Source organism: Tasmannia lanceolata, unplaced genomic scaffold (genome assembly GCF_043159265.1).
Source record: "Tasmannia lanceolata isolate RefF3 unplaced genomic scaffold, GAP_Taslan_0.1 ptg000025l, whole genome shotgun sequence".
Classification (NCBI taxonomy): Eukaryota; Viridiplantae; Streptophyta; class Magnoliopsida; order Canellales; family Winteraceae; genus Tasmannia; species Tasmannia lanceolata.
In genome coordinates, this window is record NW_027518702.1 from 9,801,860 (window position 1) to 9,825,948 (window position 24,089).

Genomic DNA, 24,089 nt, shown 5'->3' on the forward strand with positions numbered 1-24,089 from the left:
GGCGTGTTCGGCAACTATTCTTTTACGGGATTTTCCCCTTTTTTAGGGGTGGAGAATGACGAAAGCCAAAAAAATCTCTAAAAATCTTGTTTGGCTGCGTGACCCGCTAAGGTCCGTTTCCAAAATTTCTGCCACTTTTTCGACTAAAAAATAGGATTCCTTGAAGTGATAAATAACCGTTTCTAAAGTTTCTCATCGCTCCTTCCACCCGATTCTTTAGGCGAGAATGAGAAGTGTTGCTAAACATGCCCTAAACCTTGATTGTACATTTTCAGGATTGTGAAATCCAACTTTTAGCTTATAAAATTCAGGTTTTAGCTTGTAAAATCCTTGATTATAAAATCCATGTATCCAAAGGGCAGGTTTTTAAATTGCGTTAAAAATATAAAATCACCATAAAATATCGGGGATAGGGCTGGGTTCGAGTCGGTTCGGGTTGCCTAAGGCCTCAACCCTAAGCCAAACCAAAATTAAATTGGTGCTCATCACACATGGAGAACGAAGAGAGCCAGGAGAGTAAGGTAACACCTTCATGTTGGCCATTGAGAAGAGCTTTGGTGGTGTGTAATGGCAACTTAGGTTATGGGTATTAATATCTTTTTCATTACCTTTAAGAGCTCATTGCAATCTAAGTAGAATCCAAAAAGCAAGCTATGGAAAGTTACACGCTCCCTTTCTTCGATTGCAATGAGCTATTAAAACATGGTAGTGTTGACATCATTTCCTAATAAATTTTATGCCAGCTCCAGCTCTTTCGATGCATGATGGGCATGAAACAAATATTAGTCCCATTTTTCTTATGCCCATTTTTATGCAGAAAAATGGGAGTACAACTATGTTGAATGAAACAGATAATTGAGAAGGGGAAATGATATCAGCACCACCAAAAATTGAGAGTACAACAAGGTCGAGGAGCAGCGAGGCGTAAAGTACTTGCCACAAATATGGATTTCCAAATAATGTCTTCGAGAACAGATTTGAAAATAAGATCTTTTTTCACTGTTGTAGCTGATTTGGAAATTAATTTAAGGATTTGATCCAGATCCAAATCTCAACTGCTAAATGTGAGAAATCCAAATCTAGAACTTGCAGCAATTCATCTGAGGTGGCTGTTCTATCTTGTAAAAGCCAGCCACTAAATGGCTTTCCACTTAATTGCCTAGCAAATCCATAATAATCAACTACAAAGCCAAAGATAAATTAATTGCAAGTAATTCTTTATTTCTCTGAAAAATGACACATACATGGAGTCATCATATCATATCTTTGCAATAACACATTATTAATGAACCAGATCGACAATTCCTCACTGGTCTAATGGCGTTTATTCGGAGGACAATCTCTGGCGAGGAATGTGCATCGGCAATCGTTGGGAGAGATACAATCGCCGCCCAAACTGCGTATATACATATGTTCACAGTACTTGCTGCATTTGTCTGGGGTGCATTTTTTTTCCTTGTAGACGAGAGTGCAAATATTTAAACTTCCAGCAGCTACAACAAAGCACAATGTAAAATGGTGAGTTCATTTCTTTTGCCCAACACTAAAAGCTAGGGTGGAACTTGTTAGAGTAGATCAGATCTTCACCTTTGGATTGTCTTTGTGGTGTATTAGAATGATTAGGAAAGTAGGGTTACATCAGAAAGATTCTGTCTTGTTTTTTAAATAATGAAATATTTACTTATCTTGGAGGAATTACAGGAAGCCTGTTGAGTGTTTATATAGAACACTCAAAAGATAAACATATAAAGATAATGAGAAATTGTAGAAAGAAATAAAGACTGAATCTTTCTGATCTAACCCACTTTCCCAATCACTATGTTACCTTTTTCTAATCTACTTGCGTAATATATCACCAATACAATCCAATGGTGAATATCTGACCTATTCTAATACAACTAAGGTCGGGTCCCAACCCAAACCTCGGGTGAAGGTGGGTCTATGCTATCCCAACCTGATTTTCCAAATTGGGTCGGGTTGGAACGAGTTGAGTTTGCATTGGTCTGAGGTTAAAAAAAAGAAGCATAAACTTAAGATTTCAAAATCTCAATTTAATTAGGGGATAGGACCGGGTTTGGGTTGGGTTAGGTTGCCCCCTCAATCCTAGCCCTAACCAAAATTTAATGGGGTTGGCTTTTCCTAACCTTAGCCCCGCCCACCCAACCCAGCCAAAATCGGGTTGAACCCGTCAGGTTCGGTTCAACCCGGCCCAAATTGCACACCTAACGAAAACTGAAAGTTTGTGTATGGAATACACTGACTAATTGGTGTATGCGCTCAACCTCTTTCATGTGGGGGAACGGGGTTCTGACCTCTTGAGCAAGAGATGTTACCCACACCACACCACTATATATGTTCTCATATGGGAGAAATTATATGGTGGCCGACTGTTAAGTCCAGTGAAAGTGGTACGTCAAACGTACCACCCTTGATATTTGATCCAACAGCAGCCTCTTAAAAGGTGCGCTGCTGTTGGATCAAATATTAAGCTTTCACGGTAATTGGCCGGGCATCATATAAAAACTCTTCATATGGTATGTGATGAACGCATATACCAAATCTATATACTGATCATTGTGATGAACGCAGATACCAAATATAGACATTGGCTCTTGTAAGACAAGGAAGAAATAGGTTGTTTTTCTTCAAGAGAAAGGCTTGAGAAACAAACTTAAAAAGGAACATAGATGAATTACCAGAGGTGGAGGACACAAGGAGAGTGAAAAGCCCCAGGAGAGTAAGGAAAGGAACCTTCATGTTTGCCATGGAGAAGAGGTTTGGAGGTGTGTAATAGTAAGTTATGTTATGGGTATTTATATGCTTTTTCTTTACCTTGTTTAGGGAGATTACTTGGAGATTGCATCTATACTAGAATAGCAAAGATAGATTATGGATTTTAAAATCGTAGTTATCCAAACAAGCCAACATTTAATAACATAATCCATGGGGATAACAATTTATAAAATTTCCTTTTATAGCTTCTTTCTATCTAAGAAGAATTCAAAAGGCAAGCAACTGGGCTCCGTTTCTTAGATAAATGGGTGTACAGGTGGCGTAAAATTTGTTTTTACACCCGAAAATAGGCTCCGTTGGATGTAAAATGGAAGTAAATTTTGTTTTACACCCATTTTAACTGGAAAAATGGGCATAACTATTTTTTACACCCATTTTACATCAACTGAGCATGAAAGAACCAAAGCCTTACTAATTTTAGGATGTTATTAGGGGGAATGCGTCGGTTCACCATTTTCATCTCTTAGCCCAAGGGTTCAACAAGTACTCCCATTGATGATTAACAAACTCAATTTGTTATAAAAAGGCTTTATGTACTAATGATTTCCACTGGCCAAGTGATTGTGTTCATAGCATTAGCACCTTCAAGATTGCACAACAAATGGTTAAATCATTCAAGCTCAAGATGAGATCAAAGACACGGAGAAAGCATCCTCAACACAATGGCAAATCAAAGCAAGAGGAGACCAATACAAAGGCAAGACAAGGTCATTCAAGAACAAGGTTGAATTCAACCTCAATAAGGATGGAAATCAACTCAAAGGCTCAAGCTAGGCTCAAGCATCAAATGAGTTGATTGAAGACAAGTCAAAGCCTATACAAAGTGCCAACAAGATTGAAGAGCAAGCTATTTTAGAATGTATATGGTTTATCATGTATAGTCTAGGTCAAACGCACAAAAGGGAGTTAAAACCAACCTAAAATCAAACATAAATAGCTAGAGAATGATCATGGTATTGTCCTCACATATTTGGACCCACATGACATTCCATTTAACATTCTTAGATTGAGTTCCAAAAGCCCAAAGAAAATCAGCATTGAAAACAGAAAATCCTGCTGGTTATAGGCTTCTCGGAACTCTAAGAAAGGTTCCAGGTTCAAAAAAAAAACCTGCAACGGTCCACTTGAAGCTTCAAGCACGGACTCCGAGAAGACCGTTGGGGAGTCTAAAAAGGTCATATCTTGACTCCCTCTATATAAATGAACCTTGGAGCCTTTGGGAAAGAACTTAATGAGTTAACTTAACATTCTAAGAGTATTCAAAGGCATTAATACTCATTTTCCTTAAGATTTTCAGTCTCCCTCTCTCTCTTGTGCTTTGACATTAGATTATTCTTAAGAGACCTTAGGCTTTTCATTTGTTCATCATTTTCTTGTGAGTGTGAGTGTGCTTTACATGTAATCAGCCTATCTAGAGACAAGCAAGCTACACCTTCAACTCTTCTTTGTATTTGGCAACAAAGGGCGCCGTAGAATACCCTTTGAGCGTGAAGCTCGGTTTATACAAGGCGGAAGGAACACCGTATTTAAGTTCCTTGCAGAAGATAATGGAATCCTCAAGGAGAGCAACTTGAGAAGAGTGGAGTAGGCCTTGGGTTAAGACCGAACCACTATAAAAATTCTTGTGTCTACCATCTTGTCTCTTCTCCTCTTCTCTTGTGGTAAGCTTTTTACTCTTGCATTTGAATCTTAGTTTTAATTTTCTAAACAAACTAAAACTAGTGCAAACCAAAGTTTTTAAATCCTTAAAATTTGATAAGAAACCCAATTCACCCCCATCTTGGGTTGCTAAGTGAAATTTCACCATCCCAAACTTAAAGGCCCTGTTCATTTTGGATTTTGAGAATTGATTTTGGGCCCAAAACTGATTATTGGACTCAAAATTATGAGTCCAATGATCAGTTTCGGATTCAAAATCGATTCTTAAAATTCAAAAGGAATAAGTAGCCACCCTAAAAAAGGAGGGCTTGCCTCACAGCATGGTGAGAGATTCAATGGTTGTGTCCTAAACTTTGATATTTTTACTCATTTTAATAAACTGAGGGAGGCAGATCTATCAAATTCTCATTATGTTTTGTGTCCCGGAGGGTGGTAAATGTCTCGACGGAGACCCACAATCAGCGACCACCCCATGGCTGCAACTTTTGCCATTAACATTCAGTTTTGACTGAAAAACAAAACACAATGTTGTTAGCATTCAGACTTCCTAACATAGCTTTGATACCATTTGAGAGTATTAAATTTACGAGAGGCACACAGTTCATGGCTAAGAAGTAAAAGCCGTTTCCTTTCGCTTGAAATGCGGGAATTTTTTCGTTATGGACCAGAATCTGGAACGAAATGACCATACATTCCATTTCGTTCCGGACTAAAATCCAGAACAAAATCACTATACATTCCATTTCGTTCTGGATTTAGGTCAATTTTGTTCATGTCATTTTGTCCAAAGGAATCCAAAATTTTGGACGAAATGGGCGAAATTCCCGAAATGGACGAAGTTGACCTAAATCCGGAACGAAATAGACGAAATTCCCCATTTCGTTGTTAGTATTATTAATGTCCATTTATTTAGGATTTATATATAAATAATGAATACCCTCCATTTGGATTTATTAAAAATAGTTTCAAGATCCAATTCTAAAAGGATAAAAGGTCAACTTTCCGATTCAATTACAAAATTTTAAAAATTCGAGTTAGGTCGAAATCTTAACTTCCAAATGATGGGGTATTTTTTCAATTTAAAAAATCATAAATTCTGTCATATACAAGCATTATTAAATCCCAAAACTCTGATAAAAAAATCTCATAATTTGGTATCTAAAATTTTTTCTTGTCAGGCACTGGTCAACATGGAGGTCAACACAGGTATTTCAGCTTGCTCTTTTACATATTCAATTCATTTAATTGTTTTTTATATTTTTCTGACAATTTCTTATTTATTTGGATTTTTTCCATATTTTAACTATTCAAAAAATTCCCTTATCGTAACGGAATGAAAAGCTTCGACCGAAATGACAAGAGCGTTCTGTTCTAGTCGCTAAAATGAAACGGCATTCGAAACGAATTTTACAACTTAGGTGCACCGTACTGTAGATCTTCAGTGGGTTGGGTGATAACGTCATGCCAAGATGAATGGAATATTTTTTTGAACCCACTCTCAAGAGCTCAAATCCAACTTCCTAACTTTTTCAACAGATATAATGAAGGCTAGGAGATAAAGCATGAAGAACCAAGCAGTTCTTATGGAGATGCTATATTTATAATTGATTGTTGTGTGCCTTGGATGGAGGAAGAAAACTCTTGGTTTGGGAGCTGGTTCCCCCTCCTAAAGCTTGCAATGCCCTTAAGACAATAGAAACCAAACTTATTGGGTGGGCACTTGTTTTCTTTATTAAATATGAATGAATTACAAGTGAACTTCGAGGTAAGGATTGCTCCATATAAAATGATTCGCTAGAAACTCTTGATTTAGCAAATGGGTCGGCCCATTTAGTGCAATTATGTGAGGAATTTTTTATCTTTATCAGGTTTTACAATCCCAAAACCGTGAAATTGCAGCTAACTTGGGATTGCCTGATATCCTCCGAAGCACTGGATTGCTCGCGTGCCTTCTTCCCAAGGCCGTGAAATCATTCACCCTACGCGAAAAAGGTAGCTTGGAGGTCTTTATCGAAGGCCCTTGCCTGACAAGATTTGAGGACAAAGTATTTTTCAAGAGAATTATAAGGGGAAATCTGAGCTAATCTCTCTCCCAACCTCTCTCGGTCTCTCTCTATCTCAAAGCCTATCCATACAAGCTCTGATACACTGGAAGGAAAGAATGAGTTTTGCATATGAGGGTTAGGGGTTTCTCCTCGGAAGGGAAGCACTTGCATGAGGATGTGAAGATCGTGCCTCGCCTAATTCATCAACCACAAAATAGATTCCACCCGGGAGCCAAGCGAACGAATGGAAAAGTTAAAGAAAATTGTGCTTCTCCTCAAAGGACTGGAAGAAGAGCTGAACTGAAAGGCCCCACATCGGAAAGGGAGGAAAAGTTATTGGGCTATATATGTGGATTTTTTCTCTCCCTATGTAGACACATTTTCAGCATCTCTAAGGGGCCACGCGGAGTGGGTTGGGCACGGTTAGTGCTGTTGGAAAACAAAACCGTGGAGGGTAGATGAACTAGAACTGGACAATATCTACACATTGTGGCGGGGCATGACATTATGGTATTAGAGCGGGACATCCCATAGTACGGTATGCCAGCGAGGACGCTAGGCCCCTAAGGGGGGTGGATTGAAAGGTCCCACATTGGAGCGGGACCTCCCATAGTACGGTGTGCTAGCGAGGACGCTAGGCCCTAAGGGGGTGGATTGAAAGATCCTACATCGGAAAGGGAGGAAAAGTTATTGGGCTATATATGTGGATTTCTCTCTCCCTGTGTAGACGCGTTTTAAGCATCTCCACATCAGAAAGAGAGGAGAAGTTACTAGACTATATATGCGGATTTCTCCTCTCCCTGTGTAGACGTATTTTCAGCATCTCCAAGGGGTGGGCCCCGTAGGGTGGGCCTGACATGGTTAGTCCTGCTCGAAAACAAAACCAAGGAGCGTAGATGACCCAGAACCGGACAATATCTACACAGTGGGGTCGGGGCGTGACATCAACACTGCATCAATACAAACAAGTTCTTTGAGTAAAAAGGGAAAAGAAAAGTCAACAAAAGGCAAGGATCTCTCTTCGGCAAGTTATTGAGGATGACAAGACCACCAATAATCTTCTCAAAGCTCACATCGAGTGGCCCAAGGAGGCAAACAACATAAAAAAAACCACTCATAGAGCCAGAGTCCTCTAATCTAGAGCAAAAAACCAGAATCCAGAATAAAAAAAATCCTATCTTTCAGTTTCACAAAACCATCTTGGATTGTGGGAAGCAAGAAGTTTCCAATCTAGTGAAAGATCAGACGCCCTCCCCTGAATCAAAGCAGATACATGTTGTCCTGATCTTACTCAATCCATCAAGCCTTCCCACAGGGGCCGTCTCCAATCCCGCTCTTGCCCCATGGGGTGCATTGTTTGCACGTACAACTCACTGAACCATCACCCACAAACCTTGAACACCTTGTTCCATCGGAGTTAGAAGCAATCAATTCTGGGAAAATGTCTCCAATGAGCCTCCAAGATACTCATTGTTTGTAGAAAATGAATTCCAAGAAGTGGGGAAAAAATGGGCAAAATGTCTTATTGGCTACTATCTAGGAAGAAGGCCCTATTTTTAGCGCTCAGAGAGTATCTTAATAGGAAATGGAAGCTGAAGGGTGATTTCCAGCTATTCACACTCGAGCATGGGTTGTTTCTTTTCAAATTTACAAACTCGGAAAACTACACCTCTCTTCTAGAGACGCCAATTTATAACTATGGCGGAAGACCTCTAATACTACAAAAATGGACCCCTCATCTAGCCATGGAGAAGTTGAAGCTGACAACAAGTCCATATGGGTTTGCTTCCTAGGCTTCCACCTTAAATTTTGGTCGTCCCAAAATCTCAATAAGATAGAAAGCATTCTTAGGAAGCCTCTATAAATGGATACCCAAATGACTGAAGCATCAAGACTGAACTACGCTAGGGTTTGCATTGAAATAAGCACCGAAAAATCCCTCCCTGATGTTGTACGAATCAATACTCCAACCGGTCCTCTTATGCATCCAGTTGAGTACGATTGGAAACCAAAGACACGTAAGGAATCCAATGAGTTCAGTCACCAGATAGAAGGATGTGAAATCAAGCAGACTAGTCAACCCAAAGATATCAAGCAAGAGTGGAGCCTGAAATCTCAGATGAGAAACAATGAGTCGGAAACAAACCGAAATGGTAATCCACCAAATTAGGAGAGACTATCAAAACCAATGGAACCTCATGCAGAAGATCCAAAGAGGCATCAAAACAACGGATTCTCGGCCCTAGGTAATGCTGAGGAAGAGACATCCTATATAGGGGAATCCAGAATTTGGGAAAGACATTTGCTCATTTAGAGTCCAATCTCCGCCTTATCTTACCGACATAGAAAGAAGGATCTTAGCAAACAATTCAAAGGAAAAAAAGTAAAACTCCACTCCCCATTCTTTCTCACATCGTTGACTAATGCTGGATCAGAAGAGGATAGCCCTCCACCCATTGATAAATAGAAGTTGAGGAAGAACCAGAGAATCAGGAAGTTGAGTCAGAAGATGATAGACCTCCTAAAACATTAGGGGTATTTCTATGCTAACTATAGCCATATTGAAAAGGGGTGTATCTAGTTCCTTTAGGACCCAAAGATATTCCACATTAGAATCATTCATGAAGGATAGCAGGTAGGTGATCTCGATGAGCTTATAATCTGGTTCTTCGCCATCGGTTTGCTCACAGGTCCCTAGTACTTTTGGATCATGCGAGTCTTTTGTTTGACCCTATCTAGTGTGTCTCAAGGATAGGGATGACACTTTTCATACGTAATTGTATCATTCTTTTCATTTAATAAACCGATAGGGGTCCTTGCCATACCTCAACGTACCTATAAAAAAAGATTTTACAATCTAAGCATTTCTTAACACATTGGGTTTTAAGTTTTCAAACATGATCAAGGCTTGAACTCACTTATTGGCACTGGGATTTAGAGATAATTGACTCTACTTTTGCGATGGGAGTAACCCATGTGGGGTCTACTGCAGTTCTTACGTATTCCATTTAGAGAACGAGAGCATCGAACAAGATCTTTCGAGACTTTACATCTCATTTTAGCTTACACCCAATTGGGTTACACCAAATTCATGGTAGAGAGTACTTATCTTTCTTATTCATGTTTGAAAGTTTCATAAGAAAACTCCCTTCTAGTGACGGGAAAAAAAACCGTCGCTATAAAAACTTTATAAAATGCGGCCACCAACAATATTGATTATTAAAGCTCCCAACAAAATATAGTAGGGTAAAGTTTAAAAGATAAGTACTGAGTTCATTCCTGCTTCCCAACAAAATATAGTAGGGGTAAAGCTCGAAAGTTGCCAAAAAAAAAAAAAACGCGTTTAATACATTTAAAACGTGTTTAAAATGTTTTCCTAAAAAAACAGAGACAAAAAGGAGTTTTTTAACTGTAAATTTTTTAAACAGAGTGCTAAATGGCAAACCAATAAAAACACGTTTTTTTAAATTTTTTTTTGAAAAAACACAGTTTCAAACGCATTTTGCTCACTACGGACCTGACCCAAAAAATAGAGAAAATACCAAAAAAAAAAAACATACAAGGATTTTATAACCGAGGATTGTAAAATCTTGGATTTTATAAGCTTAAACCTTGATTGTACATTTTCAGGATTGTGGAATCAAAGTTTTAGCTTATAAAATCTAGGTTTTAGCTTGTAAAATTCAGGATTTTACTATCCATGATTAAAAAATCCATGTATCCAAACGGCAGATTTTGAAATTGCAATAAAAATCTAAAATCACAATAAAATATGGGGATAGGGCCGGGTTCGAGTTGGCTCGGGTTGCCTAAGGCCTCAACCCTAAACCAAACCAAAATTAAATTGGGTTACCTTTTCTTAACCTAACCCAAACCAACCCAACCCGAGCCGAAATCAGGTTGAACCTGGCCCAAAAAGCTGAATGTATCAGTGTATGATTCATTGAGTAATTGGTGTATGTGCTCCTACTCTTTCATGTGGGGAATGGGGGTCTGACCACTTGAGCAAGAGGTGTTGCCCACACCACACCACCATCTTCTTATATGATATGTGTGATGAGCGCATATAGCAAATATAAACATTGCCTCTTACAACCAAAGAAGCCAAAGAGGGCTTTTGGATGTGAGGAATTAATTTCATTAAAACCTCTCTCTCTCTCTCTCAATTGCCTAGCAAATCCATAATAATAAACTACAAAGCCAAAGATAAATTAATAGCAAGTAATGCTTTATTTCTCTAAAAAATGACACACGAGTCATATCTTCGCAAATACACCTAATATGATGGAGTAAAATACGGTATAACCGTATGATCATGGCACGTGTCCATACTTATCACTAAAAGATCTCTCATCATTATTTATCATTACCCTTATTTATTATCCGTGTTAATGAACCAGATTGACAATTCCTCAGAGGTCTAATGGCGTTTCTCCGGAGGAGACTCATCGGCGAGGAATGTACACCGGCAATCGTTCGGAGAGATACAATCGCCGCCCCAACTGCGATCAAAAGACTTCGCACAGTGCTCGTCGCATGTGTCTGGGGCGCATTTTTCCTTGAGGACAAAAGTGCAAATATTATCACCTCCAACAGCTACAACAAAGCACACTGTAAAATGGTGAGTTCATTTCTTTTGCCCAACACTAAAAGCTAGGGTGCAATTGTTAAAGTATATACCAAATCTATATACTGGGTCTTTGGAAGAAGTATGTTATCTTTCTTCCATGAGATGGATTAGGGAAACTTGAAAGGAACTTAGATTAATTACCAGAGGCGGAGGAGAACATAAGGAGAACGAAAAGAGCCAGGAGAGTAAGGTGAGGCACCTTCATGTTGGCCTTCGAGAAGAGCTTTGGTGATGTGTAATACTAACTTAGGTTATGGGTATAAATAAGATTTTTATTTGACTCGTTTAGGGAAGTTATTTGAATAGGCAAGAAAAATGGCCGCTGCCATAGTGCCATGACATAGATGGAGAAATGTAGTTATCAAAACAATCCAACATTTAATATCATAACAGATGAAGACACCAATTTATAAAATTTCCTTTAACAGTGAGAAAATTATGAATTCTTGCTAATCTTTACTTGATTATAAAGAGCCTAAAGAGTGTTTACATAGAACACTGAAAGTAAATATAGAGAGATTAGAATCAATTGTGGAGAACACTGAAAGTAAATATAGAGAGATTAGAATCAATTGTGGAATGAGATAACGATAGAAGCATTCTAATTTAACCTAATTGCTAATCTAATCGGGTTGCCTAATATACCTAAGTTACCTCATCTAACCAACTTGCTTAATCTACCACCAAGATAATCCCACAATTAGATCTACACGCAATCCAACGGTTGGATCTCACATATTCTAACAATTTATAGAGAATGTACATATTGATTAAAATTTGGATTTTTTTTTAGGGTGAGGTCCCGGTTTGTTTTGGATTTTGGGGACCATTGTGAGTCCAAAACTGATTATTGCACAAAAAATTATGTTCTGAATTTTGGTCCAATAATCACTTTTCTAAATCCAAAACAACCAAGGCCTAAAAGTAAATTTGCGAGCGGTAATTAGTTTTGGACTCACAATTGGTTCTCCTAATCCAAAACAAATAAAGATTAAGTGCATGTTCAGAACCGATTCTGTGGAGACGAAACTTGAGAATGAGAATCGCCGGAATCAAAACAACCTTAATATTAAAAATCCACATGTATTGTCAACCTAAAAAGGAGGGGCCATACATGAAGAAGGTGATGTTGAAGTATATAAATGATTAAATGACACCAACTTTAACTGCTTAAGATTTTGAAGTAATTGGTTGTTTCACAATTTTCCTTTCATTCATTTAAATTTTCCTTTTAGTGGGTCCGATCTTAGATTAGCCTAAGGTAAATTGCTCTTGGTCCCACGCTGATCGGATTAGTCTAGACCTTTGATCAAGTCTGATGAAAGATATATCCTTTAAGATGTATTTAAACCATTGATCTTCGCGTACCTCAATCTTGCTAATGAAATCTCCGCTCAGCATTGGATCTGGATCGACTAGGTTGCTCTATGAAGGGCCATCAGATCAACGGTCTTGATCACCAAGCACATATGCCACGTCCACTGGGTCACGATCATATTCATTAATCGAAACCAGATCATCTTGCTAGTGAATCTCTTAAATGATATTAAGTCCTACAAAAAAACCATTGGCTCATTTACACTATAATTTGGAATGTGGGCACTCCAATCAGTGATCTGGCCTGTTCATTGTGGTGGACCCCATGATAGGTTGCCCATGTTCCCAAATTGCTATGATCTAATGATAATAACCTTCTATTTACAAACAACTAACTGAATCACCCCGTTTAAGGATCATTTGCACCATATTTTGCCCCCACAATCATCAGTCAAATCATTGATCTAGACCGTCCATTACATCGGGCCCTGACCAAGAAAAACTCCGATCTGATGATCCTAACCGTTTATTCACAAAAAAATATCATCTCCGATCTCTATCAGCTTAAATCATTTGACCAATTTAAGGAAGAAATCCTAGTAGCACAAGCATATGTGTGTGTGCAGGGGCGGAGCTACATGTAGCATAAGGGGGCACTTGCCCCTGTTGAGTTGGGCCAAATCCTTAATAGGCCCAGCCCCCTTTAAAATTTGAAGGCCTGCCCCCTTATGTATAAGTCTGTATAAGCTTGCCCCCCTTGTGCATAAATCCTGGCTCCGCTGTGTGTGTGTGTGTGTAAGGCCGACAGGGGCAGGAAAGCCATAGAAGCCTGCAATAAAAGCTTTGAGGGCTTCATTCAATTCAAAAGTTCTGATCCTCACGCTTATTGCAGCTCTCTGAATTCATCTTCTGATCATCTCCCTCTGTTCATACTAAATGTTTATCCACGTGAATCCCCTCATGCCGACCAAGCCACAAAAAAAAAATACAATTACATAATAATACCATGATCCAACCGTTGAGATCGTCCGATAAGCACGATCTTCCAATATGGGCCCCACCAAATCAAGGGTCAAATTCACCTTTTAGTCATCTCGTATTAAGGTTTGTCATGCATGGTACCATTCCCCTCTCTTTTTTATTTTTTATTTATTTTCCATGACATAAGAAGTCATGTGAATATCTCAAGTAGCGGCCATGGATCATGTGAAGTGATTCAGATTTCTCTACCCTTCATTAAAATCTCTATGTTTTTCTTCCTCAATATATTTCTTTAGCCACCTCAGTGCTCTTCACTTCTTGAGGCTGCTTTCTGTGCTTTCCTTTGCTTGTTTTTGAAGTTATTGATTTTAAATTCCGAGGATTTAGGTTGTTAAGAAATGAAGAATTACATCTCCTTCATAGCCCACATGCCCCTTTTTGCTGCATTTCTCTTTTTACTTTTCACTGTTGGTAAGAGTCTCCGGCTAAGTCTATCTTATTTCATGTGCTGTACATGGATTTCATTGCAAAAATACAGGTGGGGCCCACCTCTTAGATCATCCAGACCATTCTTCTCCTCAATGGGTGGGCCATGCCCCAAAAATCTCCAACTCTAGATAATCCTAACCCTTGATTTCTTTTACAGAAAAATAAAGCAACTTGTAACTTTTGCCTGCTAATGTATTTCTTAAGAAAATATCTATTTGTGCTTTTTAAGTTTTTGAGGAATGCAAAGCTGAAGCGCGTACTTGCAATGTTCAACCCGCAAGGGCACCCCATTGGAGCCACTTCACCCAACCGCATTTATAACAGTACTGAAAACTGCAAAATTAAAGGAATGATAAAAGAGATTTGCTACTGCAATGGTCCCTAGCAAATCCCATTATAAAATACTGCTGGGTGAGATGGCTCCAATGGGGCGCCCTTGTGGCTAGGTTTTTTCAGGGGCGCTCTTTAATTTAGTTTTCCTCATTATTACTTAGGTTGGTCTGCCTGTGCCTTTTTGTAGAAACGGTTGGACCTATCATTTCATGGGGTCCCAAATTGACCGGTAGTAATAAATATAGGGAAATGTTATCAGCACTGCTGTATTTTGATGAGAGCACTCCTCACTTTATTAAAAGTACGGTATGGCCTGCACCATAGGATGATCCAAACCGTCCATTAGATGGGCCACAGCCTAAATAGGTTGTGCCCAAAAAATCATTTCCATAGGTTGATCCTAACCCTCCAATCTGAATGTTAGAGTGTTGATCCTATGGATCAACCTATGGAAATGATTTTTAGGGCACAACCTATTTAGGCTGTGGCCCATCTAATGGACGGTTTGGATCATCCTGTGGTGAGGTCCATACCATACTTTTAATAAAGTGAGGAGTGCCCTCATCAGAAAACAGTAGTGCTGATAACATTTCCCTAATAATATTACCATTATTATTAGTATTTGTTATTTTAATAAATTTATTTGCTTTTTATTTTATTTTACTAGACAATGAAGTGGGCATGAGTGTTGAAGGCAGCTCCATTGAGGACAAGGCTCATGTGATCACCAAGGTTTGTGCTCCTTTCTCTTTTGAAATTTTTTAGAAAGATTCAATAGAGCAAGAAAATTTTTTATATGATGCGTGCGCGTGAAATCCAGTATTTCAAGTATTGAGGAGCCTTCTTAGGATGATCCAAACCGTTCACTTGTTGGCCCACTGCATAAATATGTTGTACCAGTCAATCATCTACATAGGATGATCCTAACCCTCCAATCTATAGAGGGACTTAACATTATTAAACACTCTATAGATCAGAGGGTTAGGATCATCCTATGCTGATGATTGATAGAGTACAGCCTATTTAAGTTGTGGGTTGAAATATGAACGGATTGGATCATTCTATGAAGTGGGCCCCACAATACATTTTGAAAAATACTGGACTCCAAGCACACCCAGCATATAACATCTCTTATCAATCATAGAGCTAAGGCCCTGTCGTTTTTTTTTCCAGTAATTGATTTTGGGCTCACAATCTTTTTTCTTAATCATAAGTCCCTGTTCGTAAGATTATGAAAACCGATTGTGTGCTACACCGATTATTGGACTCAAATTTGAATGTAAGCTTGAGTCCAATAATCTGTTTGGCACTTTGGCACTTACAATGGGTTGTCATAATCTTAAACGAACTGGGCCTAAGGGACTTGAATGGTCAGGTGGATCCTTTCCAAACTATCAGAATCTGAATAAGCAGGGCATAGAGATAAGTTGTGGGTTGGTGAGTGTCCCACGTAGGACATAAACACAATCAAAATATAATCGGACGAGACATCGTAAGTTATGGGTCCCACGTGGCCATGTTTGGCAATCATGAAAAATTATTTCATGGAATATTGGTGAGCCCAGTTGTGTTAGAGGGGTGGAGAAGGAGGGAGACTATAGCCACTTTAGTTAGCTGCAGTGGAGTTAGCATCAAAATTCCCTAAAAGATGGTGAAAATGAAATACCTACTTAAAATTAATTTTTTGTTTTCCTGATTTTTAGGAGCTTTCCATGCTCTACTGATTCAAAGCCGAACAACTCCTTAATATTTAAAAAATGAGAAATTATATGATGCCAGACTGTCAAAATAAAGGGCAGAGATAGACAAAATCTCTCTTCCTTGATTTTTAATCCAGGGAAAGCACAGTTTTTTTACCTTTCCTTGGTTCAAAAATCAAGGCAGCAGTTTTTGTCTCGTTCCGCCCTTTACATTTTAACGGTCGGGCATCATATAATTTCTCTTAAAAAAAGGGTCATGCTTGTAAATGATTAAATAACACCATCTCTAACCGCTTAAGCTTTTAGAGTAATTGTTTGTTTTCAGACTCCTCACACCCACCCTCTCAAGTTTTTCCCTCTCCCATCCATCTCTCACAACTGGCCTTATAAAAATTTCATGAAATATTTATTAGGAAAAAAATTTCCTTGTTGCCAAACATGTGATTAACATTCTGCATCTTTGGCAAGGTTGAAAGAAGTAATTTATATATGCAGAAGATGATTGTAGTTCATGTCTATATATGCAGGAAGGGGCAAAGGTAGAGCTTAGGATGGAACTCTATCCAACGGGTTCGACGTTGCCCGATTGTTCTCATGCATGTGGGCCATGCTCACCTTGCAAGAGGGTGATGGTGACCTTCAAATGCTCCATTTCTGAGTCTTGTCCCATTGTTTATAGGTGCATGTGCAAAGGGAAATATTACCCAGTCCCTTCAAATTAATATATCCACCCTTAAGCTCATTAATTCCTAGCGTTTTTCTCTATCACGTAGGTCAATTTTGGATTTTGCATGGAAATCTCAGACAATTGTGATGTGGGCTTTCTCTAGTTCGACATCGAGCATTGTATTTGTGTGGTCGAAAAAAAAATATTAGAGGGAGAGATATGGAAGTTAAGGGATATATTGAATTTTGTAAGTATTAGTAGTAGAGAAGAGTTTGAAGAAGTGGGTTGTTTTGAGATTGTGTTTTTTATTTTGAAAATTTGTAGTTGATTATTGAATAATGTGTCTTAGTAAATTTAACAATATAATTATAGAGGAATTCTAGACTGAAGGGAGCCCCTGCAAAAAAAGTTGGAAAATGTTGAGGATACTGTTGTTGATAGAAAACAGAAACTTGTTGCTTCAAGGCGTGATATCACTTTCCTTAAGACAAGATTCGCCCACACTAGAAGTGTGCAAAGGGGATCCGCAAATTGCCTCCAAGAAACAATGAAGCCTAGTAGGGAAGCCCTACTAATGTTTGATGATGCGTAGCACTAGCGGAATCAAACCCGAAATGCCGTTCCGAAATTTCAAGTCTTAGAGAAATTTCTAGATAATGTTTCTGCAGAAAAACAGTATCTAGAACAGTAAACAAAAGAAAAAAGTATGTAGAAATACTTGGGGATTTTGTAGGAGTGTAGAGGAGAGTGTAAAGTCTGTCAGAATTGCCAATTCGTTTTTCTATATGAAATGACCGAATTCTGCACATTTTGTAGACCACCTGGTGTCTTTTCAGTGTGAACCTCTACAGGGCACATTTCCAGAATGTTTGAAATCTGACCGTTAGATCGAACACATTGATATTGAACGGTATCGATCCTAGAGGTGACTGTTGGTTTGAGTAAAACCTCTCTCCAACCCAGTCATCGTTAGATCAACCATCTATGGTGTGGATCGCACCCCCTTGGCACTTGACCGTTGGGGGAAGGGACACAACCCATTTGATCACACTCTTTGACCGTTGGAGTTATGGGCCCGTTGGGCCGACCATTAGGCCCGAACCGAAGCCCAACCCAACCGAACCATTCGGCTTGATGGGCCTACGAACCATTTGACCCATCCATCCGACCGGTCCACCTTCATCTTGATCCAACGGTGCAGATGAAATCTGAAAAAATTAAAGGCTCCAATCGCTCCTCGCGACGTTGCGCACGTGCGCTTAAAAAAAGGCCAATAAAGCGCCACTATGCGCCACTATAGCCTATTGCCCACGCAGCGCGCGCGTGCGCGTTGCACCGTCCCGCGGGTCCAACCATGGGTTCAACCCAATGTGCAATCAAACAAGTAATAGAAAAGTGTAGTGCTTTATAAGCCCTTCTCTTTCTTTTCTCTCATCCGGTACGGGACTATCTTTTCAACTACACTTCTACATCTTTTTGTAAAAGCAAATCTTTCCAAGAAAACATTTTCTTTTTCCCAAACGCTTTTGATAAAACATTTGCCAAAATACTAAAACATGCAAAATACATGATTTTGAAAATCCAAAATCACTAACAATAAAGAGGTGAAAGGGCTCTCATATTGGCTACACATCACCATCATGCATTCATAACGGCTAAAAAGTCAAACATGATGGTGATGTGCAGCCAATGGGGGAGCCCTTTCACCTCTTTTTTGCAAGGGCTCCCTTCAGTTTAGACTTCCTCTATAATTAAACTAAGAATTTCCAAGAGGATGCCTAACTTAACCGGAAAAACATTTATCGAGGAAAATGTTTTCCTAGGAATTTTTTTTGTTTCCATAATTTAGAGGGAAATGATAATTTCTAGGGATTAATTATACATCTGGTATATGGCTTTGAAATCCTAGCAAATTAAATTACAGGAAAACTATGAAAAAGCAAAATAATAACAGATGACTTAGTTTATTGAAGTTTACAAATAGAGGTCCAATTTAGCAGAAAGAGCTCAATACCATTCAATCCTTTATGCCCAAATCAACATAGAGTCATGGTAAGAAAAATTAAGGAGAGTGGAAAAGCTATGATTCAGATATACAAAAGGTGCCATTGCACCCATTTTGTGTTGTTGGCAGTAGTAAATCTACTAATGGGGAAAAAAAAAAGAATTTGTATTTCAGATAGTGGTAATAAGAGAAAGAAAGGAGAGATAGAGAAACTGAAACATCAAAGATAAACCACCCATGATCAAGAAATCATTAAAATTGACAAACTTTGCACTTAACACACAGAATCCATAAGAGCAGGGTATAATGTGCAACTTTGGATGATTCCCAATGACTTTATTTAACTACTAAATAGACTCACAAAAGGCAAAAGAAAAAAGAAAAACACTAGCCATTAATGAAAATTAGGCATATAATCTTCTTAAAGAGATGATGAAAACTATAGCGTATCTTTAAATGGATAACCATTATGGAATGTCAAGAGAAGAGAGGATGAGGCTATGTAGAGCTCATACCCTTATTATACAAATCTGAGGCTTCATTTTCTCAACTAATGTAGAGCTAACTTCATGGTTTACTAACTTCAACACATTAGTTGAAATAGTTTACCAACTGCAACAAATTCATTTCTTCTGTTGATAGGTAGTCTGGGATCTAATCCATGGGTTTGGTAATTTGGACTATTGATCAAGAAGCCCCCACCAGGCCAAACTGTCAACAACCTGTGGGGTCACCATTGTCCATCTACCCTCATCCCCTCTACCTAAATGCAAAATCCATCCTCTTGGGCATGCAACCCACTTGCACTTTGGTTGCAATTTGTGTAAACTGCAGTCTACAAGGGCTTTTTATGACTAGTTTAGTATAATGTATGTTGCTGCAGTTTACAAACAACTTGCACAATGCAAGTGGTTTTCACTTTTCAGAACAAATCGACCCATGCCATAAAGAGTAGCTGATATGGGTACTAATCAATGGGTTTGGTAATTTAGATTCCATCAACAGCTCCCAATAAGGTAAAACAGGAAAATGTTTTCGCAGCTCAACATCAAACTATTCAAGTTGGGGGATTATAAATCAGGTTTACCACAGCGCCTCTGATTGGGAAAATACAGCTAATAAGATCTCTAGTATCATTCCAAAGAAGGTTCCTTCTTCTTTCTTTTTTGAAGAGTAAAATATTTTATTATTGAAAAAACAACCATAATACACCGGGGATGACACACATCCACAAAGCTACTATAGCATTATCAGCACAACCAGCACTAAAGTCTAGTCCTCCACTCTCCCTCACAAAGTGTCCCACCACCAGTTAAGGGGGACAGTAACCGACCGCACCACGAATGAGATTTTCAGGGTTGATCCTCGGTCTCAATTGGTTAAGGCTTTGGTTTTCAACTTTGAGGTTGGAGGTTCAATCCCAGCTCACCTATAAAAAAACATTTAAAAAAAGGGCCATTTGGGGGTTGAGACTACGCTCTGCCTCACAAAGGGTTCCAGACCAGTCACAATTCCCTCTCAGCCTGCGCTGCAAAGATGGTCCTATTTTACAGTTGAGGTCCCTATTGTGCTGCAAAGGTAGGCCTATTTTATGGCAGAGGTCCCTGATTCCACTACCGCTGATTTATTTATTGCCCATGAAATGCAATGCCATTAGAAGAATCAGCGGGCCATTCATTGATTTATCAAACCATCTAAAAGTTCTCAACCCCCACAAGAGTCCTCTCATTCCAAAGGATTAGACATCAACAACAAGAGTAAGAAAAAGAATTTCCTTATTTCATAAACATTGTATGAAAATCCATGGCCTTTGGCATTACATCAACAATAGGCACTATTTGGCGAACAAGTACCCGAGTGACTAGTCACTTTCTTCAAGCTAAGAGTTAATTTGCCGTCGTGTTGTTGCAGAACTTCAGAACTTCCCACATCTGATTACTATTCCAGAGAGTGTAGTTCTTGTGTCAGGTGTTAGACATCAAACTTAAAATGCAGTACAGGGATTAGCCTTCATGTTAGAGAAGAACTCCGGTCGAATCGGGCTGGAAGGGCCGCAGAGCCTACTCCGCTTTATTTCAGATATTCCCACACGTGAGATAGCAGCTGCCAATGCGTCAACCATAACACAGTCTTCCTGCTTTTCTAACTTCGGGCTCGAGGTTTCCAAAGATGGAAACAGGTTCACGCCGCCTGGGAGAGTGGTATTGGTTACTGTAATTCTCTTCAACTCCACTGCAGGTGTGATGGCAACTTGGCTAGAAAGTTCTCCATGATCTCTAACTTTAGTCTTGACTGTTTGTGTCTTGAACAATTGTTCCGTGTGAAAGACAATCCATGGATGTCCTGCAAAGGATTTAACAGTAAAAAATTTTTGACTAGAGTTTTAAACAGATAAAGTAAGTGAAATGGGGAGAAGGTCAAAATACATACTTAATACTTGGTCTGCTGTTAGTCTCATTGAAACATCCCTCGTCAGCATTTGCCCTATGAGATCTCGAGCAGGTTTGGATATTGAATCCCAAAGCCCCGTATCGAAATCAAGCTTCACATTTTTAATTGCCTCGAACATTGCTTCTTGAGAGTCCCCTTGAAATGGGAGGACCCGAACCAACATTGCGTGAAGGAGCACACCGGTGCTCCAGATATCTACTTTTTCAGAATAATGCCCCACAATAACTTCCGGGGCAAGATAGGCTGGACTACCAGCCAAACCAGATACTCTTTGACCTGTAAACAGTACACACTCACATGAGAAAAGATAATTCAATACAAGACAATCAACATATATGAGAAGAATGAGAAATCCTTAATAAACATAGTAACATACTTTATATACGACTTCCGGCGGAAATTTTGAGATTGTTTCCATATGTGTTTGAAAAAAACAGGAATAATGTTTTGTCAAGAAGTACAGTGTCACCATTCAAAACAAAAAAGCAAGAAGTACATTGTCATCAAAATGCCCCCACATGTCTTAACTAATTGGTGCAAATTTTCTCTTCAGAAGAAAAAATTTGGACCTTTGGTGAACAACAAGAAGGCTTTAGATAAAAGAGGAATCAAATAGGGTTGTTATTACAGAATATGTTACTATTATGATTCCGAGAGGGGTGCTGCTGAGTCAACATGGTCATAGCAAAGGGCCAAATCCATGTAGATGGATCTTCTACTCTTGTCCCATACAGACCTCCAAACTAAAGGCCTGCACCCCCAACCCTAATCTTCAATCCAAAGTGAGCAAGTACAAGATGCTCATCCATTAGAGAAGAAATTCATACACTGACTAAGAAGAGATTGGAATTAAAAGATTAATCGTAAGCAAGGAAAAGGCTAGAGACTAATATTTAATTTCCAATCATGTGCCTCAGCTAGCCAAACATTCCAACTCAAAACCCATCCCCCACCCAATAAAGAGGAAAAAAAGAAGAGAATGTATTGCCAACCGTAAAATAATCTATAATAGCACAAGGTAAAATTTTCCAAAGTGTTTTCCCAGACACACAAAAAGGAGGTCTTCTTCCATGGTTATTGAATCATCCCCTTTGAAATTTACCAGTTCTAAAACTAAGCCATTTTTTTCATGAATTTTGAGAGCACTAGAAATTAATTGCACGCAGTTTGAAGGAAAATGTCATTTCCATGATTACATCTACAATTACCTTCTATTATTAAGGAGCACAAGCTAAATTCACATTTAAAACCATGCCATTTTTCAAGAATTTTGAGAGCACTGGAAATTAATTGTGTGCAGCTTCAATGAAAATGTCATTTCCATGATTACATCTACAATTACCTTCTATTATTAAGGAGCACAAGCTAAATTCACATATGTTTTCTATAGAATGACAAACAAGTAACTTGAGGAGTTTGTGAACACCTAGTTGGATAAGTAACTTGTAGAGTTCATGAACATCGTCTTGCTCCTAAAGTAACAATGTGTAAAGAATATGAAGCTCGCACATACATACATAAAACTACAGTAGTACTATGGCAAGAGCCAGTGTGTGAATGAAAGGTCTTATTAACCATTGAGTTCGATCATGATCTGTTTCTTTGAGCTCATGATGCAGAAGTTGCAATAAAAGGTAATGTTTCAGTAATTCCCATTAAAGGGAGATAAAATATAGAGTCGAAAAATAATCTGTAAGATTCAAAGCAGCATACATGTTCATTTAGATTTTGTGAATGCAGAACCATACAACATTTAATTTAAAATATGAAAAGAAAAGAAAAATGTATGAAACTATCTGAATTGGGAAAGAACAATTACCATCTGAAAACCGCTTGGATAATCCAAAGTCTGCAAGCTTCATCTTGCCCGACGTCGAAAGAAGGATGTTTTCCGGCTTTATGTCACGGTGAACGACCCCCATGTCGTGGCAATACTTGATGACTAAAATTAGTTCCTTGAGTAAATTAGCAGCCCGGTGCTCTGAATATCTCCTTGTCTTGATCATCTCATCAAGGAATCGCCCTCCAGAGCACAACTCCATGACTAGATGGAAAGATTCAGAATCCTCATACACGGCCTCTAGAGTCACCACACTGGGATGACCAGATAGGTGTTGCATTATCTCCACTTCCATATGAGGAGTCTCTTCCCCCATTTTTGTCAACGTCTTGCAAGCAAACTCAGCTCCATTGGACTTACTCCGACATAAGCGGACCGACCCAAATTTCCCCTCCCCTATTTTGTGGCCTAGAATGTATTCTTTCTCAAGCTTCTTCTTTCTGCCCATTTGAGTGGCAAATTCAATGCACCCTAACTTCCTCTTGAGACCTCTACCACGGAGATCATAAGGTAAATTTCCGCAAGGATGGGCAGTTGGAATGCCACTGAGCCTACCCTTGGCAGAACCTTCTGACTGCTTTTGATTCTGGCACTTCTTCATCAGCCGTGAACAATCCTCAAACAATAAGTTTGGCCCCATGATCGATGAAGAGAGACCAGATCGAACTGGACTGTCACTCCCTTTCCTTGACTGCCTAAACATTAATAAAAACAATGTAATCAGCATACTAGAAATAACAACAATGACAACAATGCAATCAGCACATCAGAAAAAAAAAAACTAATGGAAATCTTTAATGGGACTAGGAGGATTGTAGAGACGGAATCGGGGAGAAAGAGAAGTAAAGGTTTACAGAACAAGGGTGTTGAAAGGGTTGAAAGAGGATTGGAAACAGCCAATAAAAATTAATGGAAATATTGAAAAGGGATTAGATGAGGTTAAAAAATACAACCAATGGATATCTTGTTAAGAGTTGACAACAGATTGTGCAAGTGCTAAAATGATTAGTAGACTCAAAATTACGTTTAAATGAGAGTCCAATAATCGGTTGTCATAATCTTAAACGAACAGGCCCTAAGATGATGACAACTGATTGTGAGTGCCAAACCCATTATTGGAATCCAGGTTTGGCATTTGCAATTGGTCGTATAACGTTAAAGGGAGTGTAGGCTGTACAA

The 24,089-nt window shown here is 38.9% G+C and overlaps 1 protein-coding gene across 1 annotated transcript; it reads right to left on the reverse strand.

The window, feature by feature from the left end:
- Positions 1–20,377: 20,377 nt before the first annotated feature.
- LOC143858041 (serine/threonine-protein kinase PEPKR2-like) lies at positions 20,378–23,586 on the reverse strand. The gene is made up of 3 exons (XM_077368632.1): positions 22,890–23,586; positions 21,050–21,346; positions 20,378–20,962 (listed from the first exon to the last, which is right to left on the reverse strand). The coding sequence occupies exons 1-3, from the start codon at positions 23,548–23,550 to the stop codon at positions 20,604–20,606; spliced, it is 1,317 nt and encodes a 438-aa protein (XP_077224747.1). The 5' UTR covers positions 23,551–23,586; the 3' UTR covers positions 20,378–20,603.
- Positions 23,587–24,089: the final 503 nt, after the last annotated feature.